This window comes from Lissotriton helveticus, chromosome 6, assembly GCF_964261635.1.
Source record: "Lissotriton helveticus chromosome 6, aLisHel1.1, whole genome shotgun sequence".
In the NCBI taxonomy this organism is placed as follows: Eukaryota; Metazoa; Chordata; class Amphibia; order Caudata; family Salamandridae; genus Lissotriton; species Lissotriton helveticus.
The window spans coordinates 933,039,332-933,066,358 of record NC_136067.1 but is presented as its reverse complement, the minus strand read 5'-3'; the positions used below and the strand labels follow the sequence as shown (position 1 = coordinate 933,066,358).

At 41.7% G+C, this 27,027-nt stretch overlaps 1 protein-coding gene across 1 annotated transcript in view; it reads left to right on the top strand.

The window, feature by feature from the left end:
- The window catches only part of ADSS2 (adenylosuccinate synthase 2), a 379,820-nt gene that overhangs the window by 287,416 nt on the left and 65,377 nt on the right, over positions 1-27,027 (top strand). Inside the window, exon 9 of the mRNA XM_078648576.1 lies at positions 25,545-25,699. Within this exon, the coding sequence (XP_078504702.1) occupies positions 25,545-25,699 (155 nt within the window). The remainder of the gene's footprint in view (positions 1-25,544; positions 25,700-27,027) is intronic.

Sequence of the window (27,027 nt, the reverse complement as noted above, 5' to 3'; positions counted from 1 at the left end):
ACTGGAAACCAGGCTTGTGATCTCCAGATCGGGGTGATCGCCACTAGATCAGCCTGCTGTCTCCTCACCTGGGAGGATACCCTCATTATCATTGCGAAGGAGGGAAACGCATAGCCCTGCTCCGCACTCCAATCCTGGAGGAATGCATCCACCGCCGCTGCTTCTGGATCCGGATGCCAACTGTAGTACCGTTTCAGTTGGGCATCCAACCGGGAGGCAAATTTGTCTACCGAAAAAGGCCCCCAGAGAATCTGGATTTCCCGGAATACTCTGGGGTGAAGATTCCACAGGCAAGTGTCCTTCCAGTGACTGGAGCACCAGTCCGCCACCTGGTTTGATGAACCCAGAAGATGTTCCGCCGACAGAGATAGCTGATTGGACAGCCAATAGTCCCAGAGGTCCCACGCCAGATTCGACAAAGCCTCGTATCTCGTCCCCTCTAAATGGTTGATGTAGCGGACTGCTGCTACATTGTCCATCTTGAGCAAGACGCAACATTGGACCTCACTCTTGGTCCAGCATTTCACCGTGAAGGAGCCTGCCATCAACTCCAGGCAATTGACGTGAAGATCCTGTTTGGCCGAGGACCATTTTCCGCCGGTAGAGACTTCTCCGCAGCAGGCACCCCAACCTGAAGCACTGGCGTCCGATTCTATCACTAAATCAGGTTGAGATCCGAAAATGGTTCAGCCATTACAAGCCTCCATGTGGTCTATCCACCACCGTAGCTCTGTCCTGGCCTCCTCCGAGAGGGGCACGAATTGGGATTAGGTAAGACCTTTGCGTAGATGATCTCTTGAGCCGTTGAAGGGGGCCCGGTAATATGGCCTGTATTGACGAGGATAGAAGGCCCACCAGGTGGCGTAAGGATATTATGGGTCTTGCTGGCGTATGTTTTAACTCGTGTCTGATCTTGGATAATTTGCGAGACGGAAGGGATAGCGTTGTGATGACCAAATTTATCATGAAACCCAGGAATTGCATCCTCTGAGAAGGAATAAGGTATGATTTTGACTAGTTGATCATGTACCCCAGGGATTCCAGAAGCGTTACTGCCTGTTGCAGCTGAACGAGCAAGCGTTGGGGACATTGACTCATAATGAGAATGTCGTCCAGATAGATTATTAATCGTATCCCCTCCACTCTGAGACGCTCCACCACTGGCTTCATTACCTTGGTGAAGCACCACGGAGCGGAGGAGAGACCAAATGGAAGTGAGGCGAATTTGAAAATCTGGGAGTTCCATTGGAAGTGAAGAAAACGTCTGTGAGGAGGGAAAACTGGAATCATAAGGTACGCATCTTTGGGTCCAAACGGACCATCCAGTCCTGGTTCTGCAAAAGGTCAGTGAGAAGGTGACTACCTTCTATTTTGAAATGATGATAAATTAGCCATTCGTTGAACTCCCTGAGGTTTATCATTGGGCGGTAGCCCCCATTCTGTTTCTCCACCAGAAAAATGTTGCTCAGAAAACCTCAAGGATGTAAGGTCGAGGGAAGGATCACTCCTTACTGCAAAAGATCCGCTATTTCCCTGTCTATCAGTGCTACCTGCTCCTGTGGAAACCAGGGGTTTTGGGCAAACCGATTGAGTCGGTAGGTCGAAAAATTCTACTTGGAACCCTCTTGGCGGTCTGTAAAACCCAGGCGTCTGAGGTTAGCAAAGACCAATCTTGCAGAAAAAACTGCAGTCTGCTCCCTAGGTTGACAACCCCCAAACTTTGCACTCTTACCTTGCTGATTATTGTAGGAGCGGTTTCCTCTTCCTCTGCCACCCCTGCGGCGTGGGTAGGTTCTGGTGGGGTAGAAGTTCCCGAATGTCTCTGGGTCCTGCCACTGTCCTCTACGGGGCTCAGTTGGCTTGTAGGAGGCTCTGTTGTAGGGGCGGCCGGTCGAGCGCCCCTGCCATGACCGGCTGAGTCAAAAACAACCAGGGTGAAGATGCGCTTTATGGATGTTTGGGCCGTATCCAATGAATTAAACATATTTACAAACTTGCCTAATTCCTTCACAAAGGGGTCTCCAAAGAGATTACCCTCTGCAACTGGACCAGCCTCTGAGGTGGCCAGTTCTCTCAACTTGAGATCTATTTTAATGAGCAGAGACCTGCGACGTTCTGTGGAGATTGGCATTCCCTAGAAAAATGGTCACTCTCTGGGCCCAGCTAGAGAGCATATCTGGGGAAATAAGAGTGCCTGAGGCCTTGGCGTCTTCGGCCATGTCTAGAATTTTATCCTGGCACGCTCTCCACAAGCGGTCAATATCCTTTTTGGGGTCACGGATACATTTGGCCAAGAAGGTGGCCATTTTAGGGTCCACCTCTAGAGTGACTGCCACTTTCCCCTCCAGGGCCAGATGTGGACACTCCGCCCTCAGGCAGCTTCTGACCTCCTTATCCAGCGGTTTACAGAATCTAGCCGCCATGTAGGCTGCAACTTTAGGGGCCGGAACCCATTCCGCTGACCTCGGGTGCAGGAGATCATCGGGATTGAGCATGTGCCTATCTGCTTCAGGGGTTGCCGTCTGATCTACTTTAGCTGGGCGCCATGGCTTTCCAGAATCTCCGTCACCATCGGAGGTCAGAGGGGACTCATCTGGGTCGCCCGTAGGCACTTCATTTGCGAAACCAGAGGGTCCCACTAGAAATTCTACCAGTTTACTGGGTGCTGAGGGGGGCTATATTTTAAACACGCAAACGCGTCTGTATCCACACTGGCGTAGTGACCGCGCGTTTGCTTCGGGTCTAGAGCACTAGTGGAGGGCTCATCTGGAGGTAAGGGTTTCTTTAACTCCGATAAATCTTCCCTCGGGTCGAGGGGTTGTTGGTATCGTGCCTGTAGGCAGTCTAATCTCTTCTCCAGGGGCGCAACCACTTGGGAGACTGCCTTAAGTATGGAGGAGTCCATGACTTGGCAAAAGTGATCGTCAATAGGCAGGTAAGTAATCTCCTCCTCCTCTTCATAGCAATCTTCAGTCTGCCATTTGTGCACTACCACTTATGCAGACACAGGGGATCTGGTTAAGGAAAAACCTTAGTGAGGTATGAACCAATAAGATCTGTGGGTACACTTTAATTATGGAGGGCTTAGCCCTGGGACTATCGCACCCTTCTGGTAATCAGAGAACAGTCTGCCTGGGCTAGTCCCCTTACAATGAAGCAATTTCCTACCCGGTGCACAGGTGTTCAAGCTCCAGGCAGGGGCTCTCCTATATCATTGTGCCCAAGCGTTAAACGCTATGAAAACAGCAAACCTTCCCCAGCGTGTAGAGGTGCTCAGCCAAGTCAGTTGCTTCGCAATAACCTGAGCGGAAGAGATGACTGGCACCGCGGGGGATAAACGCGCGGAAAACAATGGACGTGCGGTCCCCTAGCGGCGGGTGGTCCGCGCCGCGCAGAGAGCCTCACAGCACTTAAACGGCCCCAAGTAGCGAGAGACATTCCCACGACCGTGGCATGGGAAAAACAGAAACGTTAGCATGTGCTGCAGTCAGGGAAACATAAGAACGCACGTGTGAAGGCAAACATGCACATTATCATAGAAATCACAATAAAAACCACAGAATCACAAGAGAAAAAAACACTCATCTGTATGCAGCTAGAGCAGCGAAGAAACAGGAGGATAGAGCGTCCTCGAGGGAAGTTGTGTGTTACCCCTGCTCAGGATTGGCTACCCTCGTTGGACTCTCTTGACTTTCATTTTCCGTATGCATCATGGGAAATGTAGTTCTTACGTTTAATGTGATCTTTTGTAAAGCTGCTGGAGTTATTAAATGGAGAAAGCTGGAAGCCTAATCTGAAGCCTCCTGTCCTGCCATAGAATTCGAGGGCATTGTAGAATATCAATTTGTGTCTTGCAAAGGGTGATTGCAGCCATGACCGTGCACACTAGACTTAGATTTTTCTTTTTAGATACCCCTTGAGCGATATTTTACATCTTATTCGTAGATTGCAAAACACTGCAGGATATGTGAATCAGCACAAGATTTATGGTAAAGAATCATTGCTTTCTCGATCTGGTCCTGCCTGGGGATAGCTCATTGCCAGGTGGATGTGTTATGCACATTGTTACGTGTCCTGTAGCAACCTATAAATTACTCCCCTTGAATGGCACTTCTGGGTCTGCTTGAAGAGGTAGGCGGGGTTGTTGGTGGGATTGGACACCCTTATAGCAAAACAGGACATTGCCTGTGCCTGGAATGTGGCAACCCGCCATCGATACTAGCATGACGCAAGGAAATAGACTGGACAGCTAAACTTGAAGAAACTATATATGTTGCTAGAGGATGCCCCCCATAAACACAAGAATAATCTGGGGCCGATGGTGGACACACTATGGACTAGAGTGATCAACGTATTCTCATGTATCGTGTGGCCTTTACTATTGCAATTCCTTATCGAATGCTTTGTTTGCTTTTTTCTGTTTGTTTTTCGAGGGGGGGGGATAAAATTTTGCTTATTTAAAAATAAAAATGCTTTCTTTTGGTACGCTTTAAATGGATTGTGCTTAATAGAATTATAACACTTTTTTTGTATAATGGTAAAACATTATGGAGTTGTGGATCATTAAAGTTAGAAGTGTTCTGAATCTATGCGGGCAAAATTCATAGCAATTTTGTATTCTGATGGACAGTAGATTGAAAGGAGGGGTTATTGCCTTATGTAAGAGCCACTTAAAAAGTGATTCGGCATTTTTGAGCAGTGTTCCTATTCGCACTATGGATTGTAGCTAGGGCATTTTGGGCCCTAGTTGTGATTACATGCACATGTTCAATCTAGTCTTTCTCTGCCCAGTAAGTGCTAGTTTGAGTTATTACATTTTCAAGTTATTTCTGTAAGTTGATGATATAGTGATCTATGGGAAGAATAAGACTGACTGAGAATATTTGGTGTATTCTTGCGTGCCCAGAAAGGCCCGGATGGGCATACCTGTTGCATGAGAAACTTTTTTGACCACACCAGCATCTTACTTTTGAAATAAGAGGACAATACTTTTATAAAATGTACTGGAATGTACTGGAGTAATTGGAATAATCATTTTCAAACTTGTATAAATGGAAGAAATATTTGTGTGAGAATCATGAAGAACGTTGTGCGCCTGAATATGGAGTGAAACTTCGCCCCATGTTTGATGCGGTCTCCATGTTGTCTCCATTCATCCTTAAGACACAGAGAGATTCTAGTAAAGATGGGTCAAATCCAAACAGATGATGGATTTTATTTTTTGATTTTTTGTTTAAGAATTTTTTTATTAGAATTTTGCAAAAACAATACATAAGCCATAAGGGAAAAAAGTGATTTAACAAAAGGGAGTAAATCAAATGGCATATGACAAACGTAAAATATAAGCTAAAAGGGGAAGAGAAGAAAAGAAGGGAAGGATACAGAAGGAGAAAGAAAAGAAAGAAGAACAGGAAGAAGGGAAAGGAAGAGAAAGGGAGTTATAAATTATATAAAAGAGGAATTCTTGCAAGAAAAGGAAAGAACAAAAGATCAACAGGGGAATTTGGAAGAGAGATAGGAAGTAAAGGGGAGCCAAAGGAGATCAGATTTAATTTTTAGGGAAACAGAGGAAGATGAAGCGATAGAAATCCTATGTTCATCACAAATTAAATTCCACCAAGTATGTACAGAAAGTTTAGTGTTATCTTTCCAACACGATAAAATCACTTTAAAAGCAAGAGCAATAAAAAGATCAAGTAATTTAGCATTAGAGGATACAATATCTATATCAGTTGATAAAGAACCTAAAAAAACATTCAAACATGATAAAGAGGATGAACGTTGAAACATTGGCATGCAAATATTCCAAATAGAATTCCAAAAGGATAAAACAGAGGGGAAATCGTATAATTGATGTTTAAGTGTGCCCGTTTCTTTGGAGCATGACCAGCAAAGTGGGGAAGAAGTTGATAAACTTATGAATACTAACAGGCGTAACAACAGCTCTATGGTAAATGAAAAACAAAGACTGAGTAATACGTGCAGCAATGGAAACTTTAAACAGTTTGGACCATAATCGATCCCACATAGCAATAGAGAAAGAAACAGACAAATCAGTTTCCCAAGCAATCTCAATGGTTGATTTAGGACGATCAATAACATGTGATAACAGTATTTTATAAACAACGGCAGCTTTAGGTTGGTGCGTTGAAAATAAGGGATATAGGGGAGTAGAAGGAGTGAAGGATGGGAAGGTAACAGGTGTTGAGAGAGTAGACCGGTGAGATTGTATGGCAGTTGTAATGATGATATATACAGGAAGACAGGAAGCAGGTAATTGATATGAGGTTTGCAATTCATGAAAAGGAATGACAGAATTATTGGAGAGAAATTGATGGACAAACAGAATATCCTTTTCTTTCCAATATTTGTAATAGAACGATTTGCCCTTGTATTTAAGGTATTTATTGTACCACACAGTAGATGATAAAAAACATTGAAGAGGAGAAAGATCCTTAGAGAAGGTATTGTGAAGTAGAGTTTGGGCGTATTTTAGGACAGGGTATTTAGCCAGAAAAGAGCAATTAGACATAAAAACAGTATGTTGAAATGAAAAATCCTTTAATAACGAGTGTTCAAAAACAGCCCAACTGAGCACAGGGGAGTCTAAAATATTATAAGCTAAAGAAAAGGATTCTTTAAGCAAGAAGGCAGAGTGATATAGTTTAAAATTAGGGAAACGGACCCCACCTTCAGTCTTCGGACGGATGAGTTTGCTTAAGGCAATGCGAGGGTGTTTATCATTCCACAAGAATTTAGTACAGATAGAATTTATGTGAGTAAAATACGAATTATGAATTTTGATAGGGAGCATAGAGACAGTGTAAAGTATATGAGGGGTAATCATCATTTTGATAGTATCAAGTCTACCCCACCAGGACAGGTACAAGGGAGACCAAGTGTGGAGGAGGGAGTGAACTTTCTTAATAAGAGAATCAAAAGTAAATTTAAGGGTATCAACAAGGGATGAGGAAAACCAAATGCCAAGGTATTTAATTTTGGAGGGACATCACGCAAAATCAGTAGAGTTAAACATGTATTGATAACAAATAGCGTTCAGAGGCAAAACTTCTGTTTTGGTCAGGTTAAGTTTATAACCCGATACAGAGGAATATAATCGAACTTCATCCAAAAAAGGAGGAAGAGACGTAACAGGGTTAGCCATATAAACCAAAATGTCATCAGCATAAGCAGATAATTTCGTTTCAGTAGAGGCAAGTTTAATGCCAGCAAACTTAGGGTTAGTTTGAATCCGTTCCAAAAAAGGTCCAAGGCAGAGGATAAACAATAAAGGAGAGAGAGGGCAGCCTTGCCTTGTACCCCTAGATAGAGAGAAAAATCAAGAGAATTGATTGTTAACAAAAATACTGGCACGGGGTGAAGTGTAAAGGAGTTTAACCAAAGCAATAAAAGAGGGACCAAAACCAAACCAATGTAGGGTACGAAACATAAATTGCCAAGTGATACGGTCAAAGGCTTTCTCAGAATCTAAAGACAGAGCTGCAAGGGGGGCTTTAAAATATTTGCTATGAGAGATGATATTGGAAAACATACGGGCATTATCTGCGGCTAACCTGCCTTTCACAAATCCGACTTGGTCCGTTTTAATCAAAAGAGGGATAATAGATTTAAGACGGGAAGCAAGAATTGTAGCAAAGATTTTACAATCATAATTGATTAACGATATAGGACGGAAATTTTTACATTGGGAGTGATCTTTGTCGGGTTTGGGAATTATAATGAGTGCGTCCATATAAGACCCGGAGGCCTTAGCGTCAGCAATAAAAGAATTAAAAAGTTGTAGCAATTTGGGCGCAAAAATTGAGTGAAAAGCAGAGTAGAACTCTATAGGCAATCCATCAAGACCAGGTGCCTTCGATTTTTTCAGAGAATTTATGGCCTGAAGAAATTCTTGAAGAGAAATAGCTTTCTCTAATTGGACAAATTTATCATGAAGTGACGGTGGTGAGGGGAGACCATCAAAGAAAGACGTTAAGTTTGGAGTGGAGGGGTGTGTATCATCAGTATAAAGAGATTGGTAATAATTATGGAATACCTCTGCAATATCTTCATCTGATGTGACTAATTTATTAATAGAATCATTAAGAATAGGGCCAATAGTTTTGCGTTCAGGTTTAATTTTTAGATAATTTGCCAACATTTTACCAGCCTTGTTTTGTCCCCCATGAAATTTGGATTTAATTTTAAGCAGGGTATTACATGCTTCAATTGTGGCAATTTTATTAAGCTCAGTTTTCGCCAATATTAGGTCCTGAAGGGCAGTAGTGGACTTAGATGAAAAATAGAAGTGTTCAAGCCGTTTAATGTTCTGAAGCTGGTCGGTATATTTAGTTCTATTCAGTTTCTTTTTTTTAGCGACATATGTTATAGTGAAGGCCCGTAAAGCGGCTTTAAAAGCATCTCAATTATTAGGGACAGAGGTGTCCGATGGATTGTTAAACGTAAAAAATTCCTTAATAAACACAGTAAGTTCCTTTACAAAAACAGCATCGGATAGGAGAAATGTATTGAATTTCCAACGACTAAATTTAGAAGAGGAAAGAGAAAGGACAAGGACAGCAAAAACAGGTGAATGGTCAAAAATAAAAATGGACCCAATTTCAGATTTTTGGATTGAGGGAAGTAAAGTCTTACTAACCAAAATGTAATCAATCCTAGAGCGGGTACGGTGAACATTCGAGAAAAAAGTGTATTCAAGAGAATCAGGATTACACGTTTTCCACACATCATATAACGGACGAGAAGCAATGGCTGATTGGAAACATTTATGGGATTTGTCGGGTTGAAATTTACTTGTGGAGAGTCTATTGGAGAAAGGGTCTAACCATTGGATAAAGTCCCCCGCATTTACAATGTTTGGACAATCAAATGAGGAGATAAGAATTTTAATAGCATTCCAAAATTTGGGATCAGGTCTAACAGGACCATAAATGTTTAATAAGACCATTGTCTTATTCTGAATCACAACCTTAGCCATTGCCCAACGACCATCATCATCATTTTGAGAAGAAAGTATTTGAACAGATAACGCTTTGTGAAACAAAATAGAAACACCCCCTTTTTTGTTGATAGCAGGAGAAAAAACAACTTGACCCACCCATTGCCTCTTCAATTTAATCGATTCAACATCCGTACAGTGGGTTTCTTGGAGAAAAACGACTTGTGAATTAAGCTTCGATAAATGAGACCATACCTTTTGACGCTTGACAAGGATGCCCAAGACCTGGAACGTTCCACGTGACAAAATTACACATGATGAAAGATATGGATGATGGGTGACAAGTGGATAAGACGCACTGCAGGGTGACAACTACAAAAAAAGGACACAGCAAATAAATGGGTTACATATGAACAGAACACCCAAAACATTTACATTGTTAAAAGAAAGTAAGCACAAGACCGAGGAAAACAACAACATGTAATATTGAAACAAAGAAAGCGATTGTTCAGGAAAAAAAGAGCAGAAAGGAACACATGACAGGAAGGGAAAACAGGAGGATAAGAAGCAAGAGAGGAAGAGGAGAAAACAGAAGGATAGAAAGAAGGAGAAATAAGTAGACAGATCAAGGCAAAAGAGCCAGGTCTGAAAAGGAAGGAAAAACCAAGACAGCAGGAGCGAAGAGACGCTGAAAGAGGACGCGGAATTCAGCGAGCACCAGAAGAGCAGATAAAGAGAGAGAAAAACAGAATAAAAAGATAGAACCTCAAGAAAAGAAACATGTAATAGGAGAATCGTAGAGGAACCATATTGATAACAGACAAAATAACATTTTCAGTCGAGAGTAAGAAAGAGTTCAAGAATTAGTGTCCATGTTCGGTGAGGAGACACTCTGCAAGTAGGCGTGAAGTTTCTGAGGATCATCAAACTACCGGGTACGGCCATTATGTGTAATTTTACAAAAACAGGATGTAGGATACCATATTGGATGTCCCAACTGTCTCATTTGAGGGCGAAGATTCAAAAATTCCTTGCGTCGGGCATTCGTTGCATTGGAAAGGTCTTGGGGAAATAAAAATATTATGACCAGACCAAAGGAGACGTCGCTTGAGCCTGGCAGCCTTCAAGACAGTCATCAACTCTGTAAACTCAAGAACTAATATAATGATGCCACGAGGTTTGGACGCATTGGAGTTAAGGCGACCCAGGCGATGAGCCCTCTGGATGTTGAGAGGATGGGATGCAGGTTGGAGGTCCAAAAGTTCATGCAAAAATTTCCGTATGAAAGACACCACATCAGACCCCTCAACATTTTCCGGAATACCATAAATACGAAGGTTGTTTCTATGATTACGATTTTCAAGGTCTTCAGTGTGAAGTTTCAGCTTGTGAATCTCTTGTTCCAATAGAGGTATTTTAGAGGAGACATCCTGAATGTCACTGACACGTTGTTCTAGATTTAAAACCTTGCCTTCCATAATGACCCAACGGTCTTCGATTTGCTTAAGTTTTTCATTGGTTGCGGACATGAAAGGTTGGAGGCCCCTTACCTCTTCCAAAATGGAATCCAGAACAGGATTTGGAGGGGTGTGAATGGGGGAAGGTGGATCCTTTTTTGGCCGCTTAGGTTTTGCTCCAGTTTGAAAAACCTTTATATTGCTGGCGTCATGCGCCATGGTGAGGGCGGGAGAGGATCACCAAAGTACGATGGAGAATTGATGACTAACAAGAGGTAAGCAACTCCACAAAAATATTAATACAGAAAATATCGCAGGTTATGCCATACCTTGAAGAGTGCAAAAAAACATGGTGGCAACGCGATGAAAGAGTTGGCGGAGGAGGTGTGGTGGAGTAAATGAGGACACGGGCTCAGCGGCACAAAATGGCGGCCGCCCGCGTCCAAAAAATAGAAGAAATTCACCGATAAACACTATGAATCAATAGAAAAAAAAATAATTCTCAGGCTGAAAAAAGTTTTGTATAGAAGAAAAGTCATTTATGGAAAAGTGTGGTTCCGCCAGGAATGAAGACTAGGTCAGCAGGAATGATAATGCGGGCCAAAATCTAAAATGGCGACTGCTCGTCTCAGAAGAGCACCAAAATAGGATAACTGACAGAAATCAGATTGTTAAAAGGAACGAAAATATCGCGATTTAAGCCATACCTTGAATGAAGTTAAAAATATGGTGGCAATGCGATCAGTCTCGCTCAAAAAATATGCAGAAAAAATATGAATAAATGGCAATCCAAAAAGAGGAAGGCGGAAAACAGGAACGGGAAGATACCATGAATTCGAATGGAAAACTGATTGCCTGCCCGATGCAATAAAAACCAGTCATGGAGGAAAACACAGCTTCCCGGATGAATAAAGGTATTGAGAAACTTAGAACTCCATTCATGTAGTAATTAGTAGCACTTCCATGAAAAACAGGATTGCAGAAACAACAAAGCATAAAAAAACGGGCAGTCGCGCCGATATTCAAAATGGCGGCTGGCAATACCACAGGTTAGGGAAGACTGAGGCAGCTGAGGGAGAAAAGCGCTAAAAAAAACAGATACGCATCGCGCTTTACACACACTGAAATAGGCTTTATGAGAGTGGAGACGGGATGCTTATAATAACTATGGGCTCAACATGGTAGCAACAATTGGCTCGGTAGTGGGTGAGAGGACGCGGGCTCGGCGGCACAAAAGGGTGGCCGCCCGCATCCAAAAACAAGAAAAGTTACCGGCACTTAAAAGGAGGTGAAATCGAATCGGCAGTCCTCAGAGAAGAACAGCATGTTGATCAGGGCATCTTCCGACGACCAGAACACTGAACCAAATCCTCTGCAACGCGGAAGGAGGTCCTTAATCCTCCTCGGATGCTCGCAACGGCACGGAGCTCACTGAAGAAACACCATCACTCTACGGGGAGTAAGCCACGCCCCGATGGATTTAATTTTGATATAGTTGAATGCCCATTCCTCTCCACCACTGATAGTCATTCCATTTCACTGATGTTCTCGTATCCCACTTACGTATTCCAGTTCTGAATTGTGCTAGTGAATTTTGGTATTCCGGGTCCTCCAGGTTTGGCTTCAAGAATTTAAGTAAGCACTGGCAAAGCCAATGGTTCTCGTCTTGTAGTGTAGTTCCTATTATCCCAATAGGCTCTGCGCATTGGAATAATATCTTCAATAGTATAGACGTAGGACAGAGGTTAACTAGGTCTTCTACTGACGATATTAGATTTAAAGTTTAGTGTTTGCCAGCTAGCTCAGAGTTCGCTAGAAACTTTCTCGAATAGACAAGGAGGAGTTTAACCTCCCTGGATAGACAAGAAGGGATTTAGTTTCTGACAACCATAGAACATGACAACTTTGCTCTCCCCTAATCAAGAGTGTATCTCTAGAGTCGTGTGAAAACAAAAGACAACTTATTTTACTCAGTCAGTTCAGTGCATTCTTAGTTTCGCCAGATTGTAGAGAAAAGGAAGAGACGGGCGTGTTCAATAAAAGATGTTATTTATTGATCAGTCTCTTTTCTCATACAAGAGAAATGAATCGCTATTATTGCAATACTTATTGTTAAGTAGAGTGCATACAGTAAAAACAGAATTATAAAATAATACTGTAAAAGCATTGATATGGTTCTTAGCCATATGATACTTAAAATGGATAAAATAGATACATACATATATACATTGACTAATCGTACTCAACTGGTGCTTCTAACTACGCCTACCCCAATGTACCTGACCTAAGCCTAATACGTGGGCGGGAGTAGATAAGTAGCAGTTTAAGTTAAGTTTGCTTTGCCAAGGGTCTGCTTCAAGAATTCTCTGCAAGGGGTTATTCAGTTCAGTACCTGGGATTTAGAAGGCTGGAGGGCTGATATCTCTATCTCAGGGCTTGATATCCCAGCTGCGTGCAAGGGCGGCTGGAAGCGCCGGAGCTGGATTTCTCGGCAGGAGAAAAGGCAGCGTCTCTTTCTCAGCGCGTCAGAAAGGAGGGGCAGCGTCTGTGGGCTTCGCTGTCAGCTGGGCTCCTCGGCAAGTCTCGCTGCTCCAATCTTGTCACCACCTCGTGTGTTTGCTTAAGGCAATGTCGGTATTATTTATACCTGAAAGGTGCCGAGATTGACGTAAGGATGGACATAAATACGTCAATAAGGATGTCATAAGAACTGGTCGTTTGCACATTCTTTACTGAAGTTCTCGGCTAAATCAAAACAATGGCTGCGGGGATTTCCCAGGTCGCTGTAGTTTTTGATTTGTTTTGAGAACTCCGTATGCCTATTAGGGGGCTGGAGAAATAGTGCTTGCCTAATGAGATGGCATGCGCTATGACCTAATCAGATAACGGGCTTCTGTGCCGTTGTATGGCTAATCAGATAACGGGTTTTTGTGCAGTTGAATGGCTGCTAGTTAATTATTAACCAGACAAGGGTCAGAAATAGGGGGATCGATACAGTACCCATAGTAAATGCATCACACCCACTCCACGTAATCTATGTCCATATTTACAAATCTAAGGCATAGTAAACAAAACTAGTAGTGCATGTGTATACCGAACCACCCCAAAATACAATCAAATGCATTTTGAAAATTGGAAGTGCGAAATACACGAAAAGATGAGTATAGTTACTATATGCACTTCAAGCAGTATAATAATGCAAAATCTAATACGCATATTTTGAAATCCGCATGAACGAAATGCGGAAATTACACATGAAATGGCTCTTAATACAGAAGAAAAAATTCGAGACCATCTCATCACAAAATCATAAATACTTGTGAACATGCTAGAGGGTAGCTAATGTCTCTAGAGTAGCTAAAAATAGAAATTTTGTTCTCTAAGAATAGTTTTACTTTAAGCAGAAGATAAGTGTCCCAAAAAATCGTAAATATTTTTGGAAATGGGGGGAAAAAAAATGGCCCGCTCTCCGTAAAAACTGGTGAGAAAATTTCTTATTGCTTTATTTTCAAAGTTGAAGGCCAAATTCAGGGTGTAGGGAACGCCGTGTGCTAGTTTGCTCAAAGTCATTCTTTCTGCTCTGGTGAAAACATCATATTGTTGAGACTTTCGAAAAAACTGTCAACTGCTTCTTGCGAAAGTTCCACTAACTCGGAAAAATTAATTAACATGCATTCATGAGCATGATTGCCTTCATTGATGTTTCGATCAGCATAGCTGACAGAAGGTCGTACCTGATCGATGCTGCTTTCATCTTGTACTTCACTACTCTTCAATCGTAGTGGTGAAGTCTCCACGAATGCCGTCATCAGGATTGGTAGCCGCTGGGGACAGTACAATGCATGAGCCGTTACCGGACCCAACAAAGTCTCTGGGTCCATTGGCACATCCGATTGTAGTGTCAGACAGGTGTCCAACACGCATTCTTCGCCGCATAGCAAGCACCTTAATACAGGCATAACACAACGTTGCCACATTGGTCGAAATGAAAGAAACCAAGTCATGTTCAGGTCTCTAAGCCGGGCTATTCCAAGGACTTTAGTTATGCGGTCCCTGTAGCGTATGGCTAGGATCGTTTCTTCCATTGTCGCTGGTGTCTTGTCTGTGACGTGGTTTGCCATAGCGAAGTAACAGGATCAAAAATAGGATGCCTGCCACTAGTCCCAAAAGGAGAGGAAGTCCGCCAAAGATGGAATGGACAAAATCAGGAAAGATACCCAGGATGGCTTTGAATGGGGTTAAAGCTCCCAAAAACACTGTCTTAAATACACTCGAGATTCCACTTGTATCAGAAATATTTAAGATTTCGCTCAGTATTTCTGCGAAATGTATGGGGGAATTGGTTGATAACAGTGAATGAATCTCTGCAGTTGTCCTTGCAACTTGGAGATCATACGTTTCTTTTGATGACGTTAACCAGGTTGGCGTCTGTAGGAGCACAGTCTTCATTCTGCTTAAAGTATCAATTCGAATAGAAGAAATTTTCAAACTGGGCCATAACCTTGCCTCCCTGTCTCGAGCATCGTTTGGGAACAATACTCGTTCACAGCACATGACCTTCGTAGTCACGGTTATGAGATAAGGTTTTCCGGGCAGCAGACTGCAACATCTGCGATCTACAATTAGAATGTAACTCCCGTTCGAGAGTCTCCTAAAGAATGGTTCTATTTGTGTTGCAGGTGTGCCTAGCTGGTGACATGAAAGGTTATTTGTAGTCCCTTCACAGGCTCCGTGCAAACTAATACCCTGACACAGAAGTGTACCGCTTAGTGACCTTGCACAATTATTGCCACTAAGAAACACATTCTGGCCTTTATTACTAACACGTGTGTGTATAGGGCAAGTTACATGTTGACTTAATGTACCCTTTACCCAACCTTTCATACTGGCCTGCCTGTATATATTTTTGGCAGTATTGAAACTGGAAAGTTGTTATCGGGATATTAATTATCCCATGTACTATCCATTCAATGACAGGTCGTTCTGACATTGTCAATGGTAATCTCTCAAGTTTTTCAATGCTCAGAATTGTATAGTCAGCACCCTTCTGTGCCAAACTGATTTGTTTATCAGTAAGGTTAAAGATATTAAATAGTGACGTTGTGTTGATTAAACGCCAAGGCACATAGCCTGAACGCAGATTTTGTAACGTCCAGCCAAGTTGTACAATAGAACGCAATTGGGACTGACCGTGTTGTAACATCAGTAAGTCTTGCGATATTATATTGATTGCTGAAGACACAATACTGTCCAGTGAATATATTCTGGAGGACAGAGTCATTAACCCACTGTCCACAACAGAAAGTGATTTTTCCAAATTAATACGGTCAATTTCCCGTAGTTTTTCTGCTGTCTCAATTTGAGTTTCTTTCCAAGCTTCATTGTAAGCTGCATATATAGAGGCCGCTATGAAACGTTTTTGACGCTGTTTGCGTGGTCCCATAATGAAATCACGCAAGTCATCACCCTCTTGAAGTAAAGTTAGGTGTTGCTTAATTTCTGCCAGTGTGGATGTTTGTAGCCATTGAAGGCAGAGCTTGCCCACACTGTAAGTAGTTACTATCCCTGGATGTTGTCTTTGGGAATATCTAGGGTCTGGCCTGGTCAATTTGAACCCCTGTATTTTGTTCAGGAATCTGTCTTGACAGTTATTTGTGTCTGTGGGCCAGATCAACCATTGTTTCCAATCAGGATGTGTTCTGTTTTGGTTTAAAATATGGTTCACGTCTATCTCAACATCTATAGAGCTATTACTGTTCGTTGTTGGCTTTGGAATAGACGGTTTGTTTAAGTCTTTGATTTTGGCTAAGCCAAGACAGGCAGTTTGTTGAATAGTGTCATTCAAAAATATAATTTGTTCTGGGATCATGCAGGCTCTGAACAATGATTCTATACCTTGTACTTGCCAATCTTTTGTACCCTAAACAGTTTTTGTTTCAATGTTATTGTTCCAGAAATCAAAACCAAATGTATTCATTTGCTCAAAAAATGAATCTGAATATATCAATTTCGTGTTTGTAAGCATGGTCTTCATACCTGTCTTATTCGACAATTTGAAATAAAATGTTTCTGCATTACTTGTGTTAAACCCTGAAAAATATGAATATTTATCATAAAATGTTTTAGAACTACCCTTTGGAGGAGTAGCACAATGTTCCCATTGGTTATAATTTAAAACATTTCTAGGTTGTGCAGATTTATGGAGATAATGGTTACCATAGTGGTTGTAGCAGAACATTTGATCATAATTAGACGAACCCTGCAAATAATCATGTTCTGTAAATTTAGCAGACATTACTAGGTCAGACATCATATCATTAATACTTTTAAAGTCCCAATCATCAGCAAATGTGCTGGGTTTTACAAAGTCACTTAACGAGATCTTAAATTGATGTGGATACTTCAGGATTTCAACCGGGCCATAGATTTCATAATCAGTATTGTCCCATGCTACACCGCCTGGTATAGGATTGGCTGTGAAGTTCACTGAAGAAAGTTCTCTTTTCTTGACATGTGAAGATGTGTGTGGTTTAAGGACCAAGCTGATTTTCTGGCTTGCTGTGTCCATTTTAGCATATTTTCCCTCAATGAAATGTCCCAAGCATAGTACCATGATGAGCCAAAGTATGAGGACAAATGCACCTAATGTCACCCAAATTTCAATCCATGGAGAAGTCAGATAGGTTCCCTTTAGTTGATGAAAAAGTTCCTTTGCTTTGTCTTTAAAAGTTTTTGTTGATGGCTGTACTTCTGGTTCACTTGGATCTTCAGAAAAATCATCGAAGTTGATGAAGTAGCCGGATGCCGTTCTGTCAATTGTTCCAATTGCTTCTGGATTACTTTTTGCTTTTGGATTTTGCTTTGTTTCATTAGAAAAGTCAGTAGTTACATCATCGTAGGTCGGTGTTTCTTGATGAAAAGCTTTGATTTGGGGTTTAAGAGGTTTAAGTTCCATTGCTTTATTGCATAGTCCTTGTTGTTTCACTGTAGATTTTTCAAATGTGATCAGTCTTTCAGTTTGAACCTCTGTGGATGTAGCAAACTTTGGTGTTCTGCTACTTCTTGGGAGTCCACTTGGCCAACTATTTGTTATCGGCCACATGATTGTGGTTTAACCAGGTCGATGGATATGACTCTGTTCTCCTTTTTACCAGCAAGGGGCGGTAGTACAACTGATCTTGTCCCGTTGATAGACAAGACAGGAACTGCTTTTCTGTAAGAAGGCCCAAATTCCTTCTTTACCGCGATCTTCTCTCTGACCAGATACCCGACTTTTGGAATCCAGACAGGCCTTGCTGGGACAGGTGGTTTTTCTTCAGTGGTTGTTGGCTGCTGTTTCAACTTTATGTTGCTCAGGTCTTTTCTTGTTTCATTTAAGTCCTGTAAAATAGCCAAACGATCTTTGATATCAAAGCATTTATCTTCAACCACTGAAGTCTGACTATCAAGGTCCTGGATCAACATTCTAGTCCCGAACGATAGTTCGTACGGACTGAGTCCTTTCAGAGAATTTCTTGGCAGGTTATTTAGACTACGTTGGACACTTATTAAATGTTTGACCCACCCAGCTCCTGAACCTAATACCTTTGCTGTTATCGATTGCTTTGTCACGGTTTTTTCTTTCTACGATTCCGTTTCCCTCAGGATGAAATGGACAAGAGTACCGCAATGCAATGCCCATGCTGGTCATGGCCTCCCTATAAGCTCGAGAGCTAAAAGCAGGACCCTGGTCAGAATGTAGCATGCCAATTGCGTATGTGCCGATAAAGACTCGCAAATCTTTTATAACAGTTCTGGCGTCAGCCGATCGCTGGGGCCACATCCATCTGAATCTCGTGCATGAATCCACTGCGACCAAGATATATTTATAGTTACCATCCCTTTGTAAGGGACCACAGTGGTCCAGGTAAACACAGGCTAATGGTTTATCTGAGATTAGAACGGGCGTCTGTGCTGGTCGCCTCACTGTTGATACCTTCATTCTCTGACATATTTCACATTCTAGAACATAGTTCCTTGTCTGTCGTCTCATTTGTGGCCACCAGTATCTCTGTTTTAATAATGATACTGTGGCTGAAACGCCAGCATGTGCAGAAGCAAGCCCTTCGTGTGCCGCTATGATGAGTCCTAACCTATGTTCCATGTTTGGAATTGCCCTATCCCCCACTCCAGGGATTCGAGCAAACGGAACATTATTTGCATCAGTTATGTATGAGTACTTTACTGGAAAGCCTTTCGGGAGTGTTTCTATCGCATCTTTTACTGTAGCGCTGACAGCCTGTAATATTTTGCTGTCTATTTTTGTTTTTGACCGAGTGATGGCAGCTACGGAAGCCGTTTGCACAGCTGCCTTCGCGGCCTCATCAGCCAATGAATTCCCTGCAACGTGAACGCCATCACGTTGATGACTCAGTGTATGTATCACGTGAGTCTTTTGTAGTTCCTTTTGCAAAAGAACTACTTGTTCCCAAAGCATTTTATGCTTGATTGTGTTACCTTTTGCGTCTTTAAAACCATTCTGAACCCAGATCTGCAAGTATTCATTGTAAGATTGGACGCAGTAATATGAATCGCACACTATGAGTGTGGGGAATTCTCGATCGGTATTTTCAAGCGTCATCTTGAATGCCAGAAGTTCTGCTCTTTGAGCTGTACAGTCTCCTAGAGATTGCGTTTTAGTGACCACTGGTTTAAATTTCCCTTCGTGCCATTGACCCTTAACAATCGCGCATGCAGCACTGTAAGCTTGTTTACCCCCTACTGCGGGTTGTGCTGATCCGTCTGTATATATTATACAGCCGTAGTGTTCGAGAGGCAGAATTTCGGTCGGCGGAGGACATTCGAATTCATATTGGAGAAACTCTTGTGTTTTTAAGTTGGGATCAAATTCGTATGCCACGTCTGTTGCAGCAAGAGAATTAGCCCATTGTATCCATCTCGGATGGAGTGCTTTAGCATTCGGAATGCTTGCCTTTGTTACCGCCTCCAGGGCTGGTATCGGTGTCACGATTATTCGGTTACCTTGTGCTAGGGCTCGTTCTTTTGCTACAGCAGTTTGTACCGCGGTTAGAATTTTTTCCGTTGGGCTAAATTTCATTTCAGCTTTTGTGTACAAGTGTGATTTGTATGCAATTGGTACCTTCTCTCCCTCATTAGAGGTTAGGTACGTGAATCCGCATCTTCCTGGGATGACTCGAATCACAAGGTTGCGTGTGTTATCACGTGTTTGTAATATCGTTTTAACTAACATATCTGTTTGTAAAGATCTCAAAATTTCTGTGTGTTTTTGAGTCCAATTGATTCTTTTAAAATCTGGTTTTATAAGATCATAGAGAGGTTTAACTCTCTGTGCATAATTTATAATGTAAGTTCTTCCGAAATTTAGGAAACCTAGAATTGATTGTAAGTTTTTTAGTGTTCTAGGTGCTTGGATTACAGCACATTTCTCTAGGAAATTGTCAGCCAGGCTTTTGCCTTCACTTGATAGTTCATATCCTAAAAACAGGACAGTTAGATGGGCAATTCTTGACTCTTTAAAGTTGAATTTGTAACCCTCTGCTGCGAACCCAAGTATTATGGTGTTCACTCTCTTCAAGTGAGTATCCAAGTCATCATCTGTTAGATAGATGTCATCGACATAAGATAATGCCTCATCATCATATATTTGTAGTAACTCTGTTACTCTTGCTGAGAATAATCCTGGGCTGTTCTTGAACCCCTGGGGCAAACGACAGAAATTTTTTTGCGCGCCATTTATTGAGAACGCGGTCAAATATCTGCTCTCTGGTGCTATATTTTGACAGAAGAATCCATTAGAGATGTCTAATGTTGTTTTGTATTTTTTGCGCACTATGTTATTCATTAATGCAGCACTATGCGAGTTTTGTACTGCAAAGGTTTTGCAACATGAGTTAAGTTGTCTGTAGTCCAAAACAAGACGATATGAATTATCTGGTTTGGAGACAGGAAACAAAGGATTATTCATTTGTGAGGTGCAAGTTTCAATCACCCCCTGGTATTCAAGTTGATCTAGGATCTCTTTTACCCGTTTTTTAGCTTCTTGCTTAATTGGGTACTGCCTCTGAGCAGTAGGTTGTGATTTTAACTGGATCTTGTGAGGAGGAGAGTCCTCATCCCATCCCACATGGTTTTTATATAATGCAGGAGCTTGGGCTACTGCCCACTTTCTTGCAAGTGTATATTTTTTATGAATTGGAATATGATTTGAGAAGGCAGGCATAATTATTTCTTCGCCATGAGGGCACTCCCTGACAAACTCTGGTGGCCAGTCTCTTTCAGCTAGAAGGATGTCATAGCCCTTGGAGAGATTATCCCAAAAGAGACCCCTTATTTTCCTAGTCTTATCCCCCTCTATACGCAATGTTATTTCATATATTTTATGAGGTTTGCTAACTCTGGTATCTGCAGTTTCCACCTGAATGTATTCATTCGTGTCCACTGTCTCCAGATGATTCATAAGGATCTTGCGAGCTATGCTCCCTTCTGCTGCGCTGTCTAGCATTGTCTGAGCCCATTCTCCGTTTTTCAGCTGTGTCCTCAGTATTCTCGGCATGGTTGATTACTTTAATACTGGCTACCTTCTTTTTTGGAAACTGTAATTTTTTATTTTGATGAGCAGGTTCCTTGTCTTTGGACTTGACGTGCTCTTCCCTGTGTTCTGATCGTCCTCTTCTTTCCGATTTCTGCGATGAAGTCTGAAAAGATTGAGAGGGACGTGTATCAATATCTTGATATCTATCAGGTTTTTTTATATTATCCCTATTTCTAAGGTTGTATTTTTTCACAGAGGGCTCCCTTTGGGGAGACTTGCGTCCTTGGTCCGGAGATCTTTCTCTCCGCCGAGGAGACCTTCCTCTGGACTGGAATCTTTTTTCTTTGGGAGTGGATTGTTTTTTTCCATCCCAGCTCTTCTTTTGATTGTTTAGATTATTTTTAATAAACACCTTTTCAGGTTTAATAAGTTGGGGTTTTACAGGTATTCCACCCAAACTATCTCTTCCTAGTTCTTCATAGGATTTTTCTATGATTCTGGCAATTTCAAATGGTTGATCTGCTATATTTGTCTCTTTCAACCTCTGGCGGATCGCCACATTTGCTGCTTCTCCCTTTATATTGGCTAATAATATTGCCGAGACCTGCTTGAAGTCTTTCAGTAATTTCATACCAAGAGTTAAAGCAGGTTCTGGACCGTATTCATCTTGAATTTGTTTTAGCGCATCTGGTATTACTGACATGGATGGGACACCATGTGTTTTTGTGTAAATGGAAGCAAAGACTGTACCCCAAGTGTCACAGTCCTCCACATGTGGTGCGATTCCCATTGGAAGACAGATAGTCAGAATTCTGTGTTTCTCAACAGAGGTGGTATCAGGGAACACTGCCTCTATTTGAGTGATTTTTTGTGCTAACCAGAATGGAATTTGTTCCCGTTTTGCGGGTACTTTACCTAGACAGGACTGTATGTTCTGTGGTGTAATTTTATTTGTGTTCCCCTGATGAGGGATCAGCTGTGGAATTTTAATCGATGGTTGGACTGTTGAAGTCCGCATTACATATTGGACTAATTGTCTATGTATTTTAATTAATTGTTTTAGCTGTGCTAAAAGATCTGGTGCAGGCATTTCTTCAATGTCTGGATGTGGTGTGTATCCGGCTAGGACCGGCCACGTTGCTCCTGGTCTACCTAGTGGACCGAGCCTGGTGATGTGATTATTATGTTTTAGGGCGCCATTAAACCAGAGCAGGTGCTCTTGGTATTTGAGTGGTATTTCCACCTCCTCGAAAGGAGTGTACTCATTAGGAGGTTCCTCTATTTTGTAATAGTGGAAGTCCTTTGTTACAGCGTTTGCTGCTGGAAAGTTTATCCATGAATAGAATACCTCTGTCTGCCGATATTCGTGTGCCTCAATTACGAATATGACTGTACCACCTCTCGGTGTCAGCCCATTTTCTATAAGTTTTAAAGTTATAGATTTTCTTATGTTGACCGGGATGAGTATTGCATCCGGGTCTTGCTGTAGGAGACTATTGTCATCCGCTAGGAGTTGAGCTGCTATTCTAGCTGTCTCTCTTTCTACTTCATTGTCTGACATTTTACTGACAAGAAGATTTTGTTTATTTGCAGATCAGGTTTCTATGGAAACAAAGATTAGATGCACAATATTTTGGAACATTGTATCCTTCAACGTTGAATAAACCAAAAACCATACATAGGAGTCTCCTCCTACGAAGTTTGGCGGATATAACCTTTCACCCACTCCAGACGTCTTTGGAGTATTATGGGGAAAAAAAGGGGTCTGTGTGAAAAAGCACGACTGAGTTACTCTAATGTCTTACGTTAGATTTATCGCCTATCCAAACCGTTGGGCGCCATGTAGTGTAGTTCCTATTATCCCAATAGGCTCTGCGCATTGGAATAATATCTTCAATAGTATAGAGGTAGGACAGAGGTTAACTAGGTCTTCTACTGACGATATTAGACTTAAAGTTTAGTGTTTGCCAGCTAGCTCAGAGTTCACTAGAAACTTTCTCGAAGAGACAAGGAGGAGTTTAACCTCCCTGGATAGACAAGAAGGGATTTAGTTTCTGACAACCATAGAACATGACAACTTTGCTCTCCCCTAATCAAGAGTGTATCTCTAGAGTCGTGTAAAAACAAAAGACAACTTATTTTACTCAGTCAGTTCAGTGCATTCTTAGTTTCACCAGATTGTAGAGAAAAGGAAGAGACAGGCGTGTTCAATAAAAGATGATATTTATTGATCAGTCTCTTTTCTCATACAAGAGAAATGAATCGCTATTATTGCAATACTTATTGTTAAGTAGAGTGCATACAGTAAAAACAGAATTATAAAATAATACTGTAAAAGCATTGATATGGTTTCTTAGCCATATGATACTTAAAATGGATAAAATAGATACATACATATATACATTGACTAATCGTACTCAACTGGTGCTTCTAACTACGCCTACCCCAATGTACCTGACCTAAGCCTAATACGTGGGCGGGAGTAGATAAGTAGCAGTTTAAGTTAAGTTTGCTTTGCCAAGGGTCTGCTTCAAGAATTCTCTGCAAGGGGTTATTCAGTTCAGTACCTGGGATTTAGAAGGCTGGAGGGCTGGTATCTCTATCTCAGGGCTTGATATCCCAGCTGCCTGCAAGGGCGGCTGGAAGCGCCGGAGCTGGATTTCTCGGCAGGAGAAAAGGCAGCGTCTCTTTCTCAGCACGTCAGAAAGGAGGGGCAGCGTCTGTGGGCTTCGCTGTCAGCTGGGCTCCTCGGCAAGTCTCGCTGCTCCAATCTTGTCACCACCTCGTGTGTTTGCTTAAGGCAATGTCGGTATTATTTATACCTGAAAGGTGCCGAGATTGACGTAAGGATGGACATAAATACGTCAATAAGGATGTCATAAGAACTGGTCGTTCGCACATTCTTTACTGAAGTTCTCGGCTAAATCAAAACAATGGCTGCGGGGATTTCCCAGGTCGCTGTAGGTTTGATTTGTTTTGAGAACTCCGTATGCCTATTAGGGGGCTGGAGAAATAGTGCTTGCCTAATGAGATGGCATGCGCTATGACCTAATCAGATAACGGGCTTCTGTGCCGTCGTATGGCTAATCAGATAACGGGTTTTTGTGCAGTTGAATGGCTGCTAGTTAATTATTAACCAGACAAGGGTCAGAAATAGGGGGATCGATACAGTACCCATAGTAAATACATCACAGTGAGACCTAAAAAAGAGGAGTGATACAGGATGGAAAAAAACGAAAACTCCACTAATAAATGGGCACAAACATAGTGTTTTATTGGGCAAGCTTCAGCTTGCTGTAGTAAGAGGCAATAATATTACTCAAGACAGTGAGTATTGTGTTATCAGTCTTGGACTCTGTAAATGCTTGGTGAACTTTGAGATTCAAACTTGTGTCCTTCAAGGTACACACATTTCCCTCGGAGCAGATACTAATCCACATACTCCTTTTCCGTATAATGCCCCAGCAAATCTTTAGAGGTGAAGGCTAATTGGCTGTGTCTCCTTAAAGTTACTGCTTTCTGTGGTGTGCACCATTGATGTACATGGTTCTGGTGCAGTCTGTTCAGAAATGATCTATTTTATCAAACTAACACCAGGAGAACCAATGTTGTTGCCAAGTACTTTTTGACATGTTTGTCTGCTGACCTCATGCTTTAAATCCAGCCCAGGATCCTTAAGCCCCTTTTGTTAGCATTCCTTAAAAATCTTGGTGTAGGCATTGACATTTTGATAAACTATGGGACTGTTTGATCTCCCATATTCTGTGAAGGTGTTGGAGAAGTGGTCAACCTTCTAGTTGTGACCTTGTCATGAAGTCACAGCCTTCTTTGTCAAGCAGTTTTATCTCTTTGCCATACCGTCACAAATGGAGGTTATCTTGCACGGTGCTCCAGTTTACTGGGGGGGATATTTCTTCTGTACACACCATCCTGTAACCCTGCTTTAATTAGAGGGCCTTCCTCTGTGCTTGTCCTTAAACAGGAGCTGGCTTCGGCCTCTGTCGATCTTTACTGGTGCAAATTCAGTTTTGCCTCCACCACTCTGTTCGATACATGGGGCACATTGCTCCAAAGGCTGTGTCTCCACCTTCCAATACCATTCCCTTAGCTCCAATAATTGCTCTTACCATGCATCCATATTTAGAACCCTTCTTTTGCTTCCCCTAGCCACAAAGGCTTGGAAAGTGAAGGACCATGCTGGAGCACAGAAGTTACAGATTCAGAGTTTAGACCCCATGCCAATTTTTTGGCAAGGGTGCCTTTTCTCTTAATCTGTAGGTATTGAATTCAGAGAACTCAAAAGAGGTCCTTCTTTTTGACATTCATGCCACCAGCCACACCTATCAGCACTCAATAAATCACGGATACAAGTGAACAAAAGACACAGAACTGAAAAAAGAAAAGGTATGAAGTTACACACTTTCTTACAATTAAATAGGCGAACTATAGTATCATGTTGAATATCCTAAATGATCGGTCAACTGGAATAAGACCTGTGAAGAGTATAGAAGTATTTTTAAATTAAACATAAGTACGCTTGGTTCTTATGTCATCTCACTTGTTTGTGTTTTTCAAGGAACATATCCATTTGTTACCTCTTCAAATTGCACTGTTGGAGGAGTCTGTACGGGTCTGGGAATGCCAACACAGAATGTTGGACAAGTGTATGGCGTTGTGAAGGCGTATACAACTCGGGTCGGGATTGGTGCCTTCCCTACTGAACAAAATAACGTAAGTATTGGTTATTGTAAAGAGCATACCTTAACAGTTTTTAATCGGAGTACATAAGGAGCACTATTTTTTGCCAATTGCTAAAACAGAATCGTAGGCATTTTCACATACATTTCTTTTTTTTTTTACTCCTGCATTCTTCGTCTTTGTGCTAGAAATTGAGAATTAAACCCCAAATCAGCCTCTCAAATGAAAGAAAATTGCACAATTCACATGGTAAATTGACTTCAAAGGCTGTGGCACTTTAGTTATGTGAACTGCTTAGACGGGCTAGCAGGTTTCACACTGAGGTTCGCTTGGTATTCTGAAAATAGAATTGGGGAGTGTAGTGTTTGCTCTTTTAAAAAAAAAAAAAAAGTGAATAAAGCATGTGCCTCTACCAGTGCCTAATTTGCTTTATTATGATCATCTACAGTTTTCTATCAAATTCTAAGTGAGGTGCTCCTGCACTTTAGTAAATGTTATATAAATGGCCCTTATTATTCCCATGTTATTAAATTCAGCATTGCAGAGATGATTGGTATACAAAATTATGCCCTTACACCACTCTGTGTAATTACATGCCGTTCGCACTAAAAAGTTACTGTGAATGGTGCAATGTGCTATTAAAATGTTCAGAGAATGTGCTGGAACAGCAGAATGTGAACGACTGTTTGTGCTGCTTTTAGTTAAATCTTTCTCGTGCCAAAAATTGATGCGAGGAAGCATTTCACGCTAAAATATAGCTCGATATTATGGATTTAACATAATTATGGGTAATTTTGCATAATTGCGCAAAAACAAATTTCATGAATTTCAAACGCCCCTAGGAGATAGGAATACACCATTCTAAAGCACAACTTACTCCCTCAAGGTACTATCCATACACAAAAGTACTTCCAGGTAAAAAGAAAAACTAGAGAAAAAAACAATCTGTCTTGGTCCATAAGGTAACATTAGTGTACTTCCCTATGTTGTTCAGTAGCAATTTATAATGTTCGTACTTTTGTTAATAGGAAGCTTCATCATAGGCTGTACTTCTCACTTGTATGAGGACCCTTGGTATAAGTATGCGTTGCCATTAGGTTGAAGGATCTCTTCCACTTGAGGTACTGTTTGTATATGTATATTGTATTTATAGAGAGCACACCTAGCCAAAAGACAGTGGGCGCTGTATCGGATCAAAGGCACAGACGCTGATAAAGACATTGTAACTGCATCATAACATAGTGTTTTTAAGAGGCGAGTTGTCAGCTATTCCCTAAATTGAAGCAGGTTGGGGCAGTACTGGTAGCTATTGGGATGTTGTTCCAGATCATGGTTGCATAAATGGAGAAGGGCTATAACCT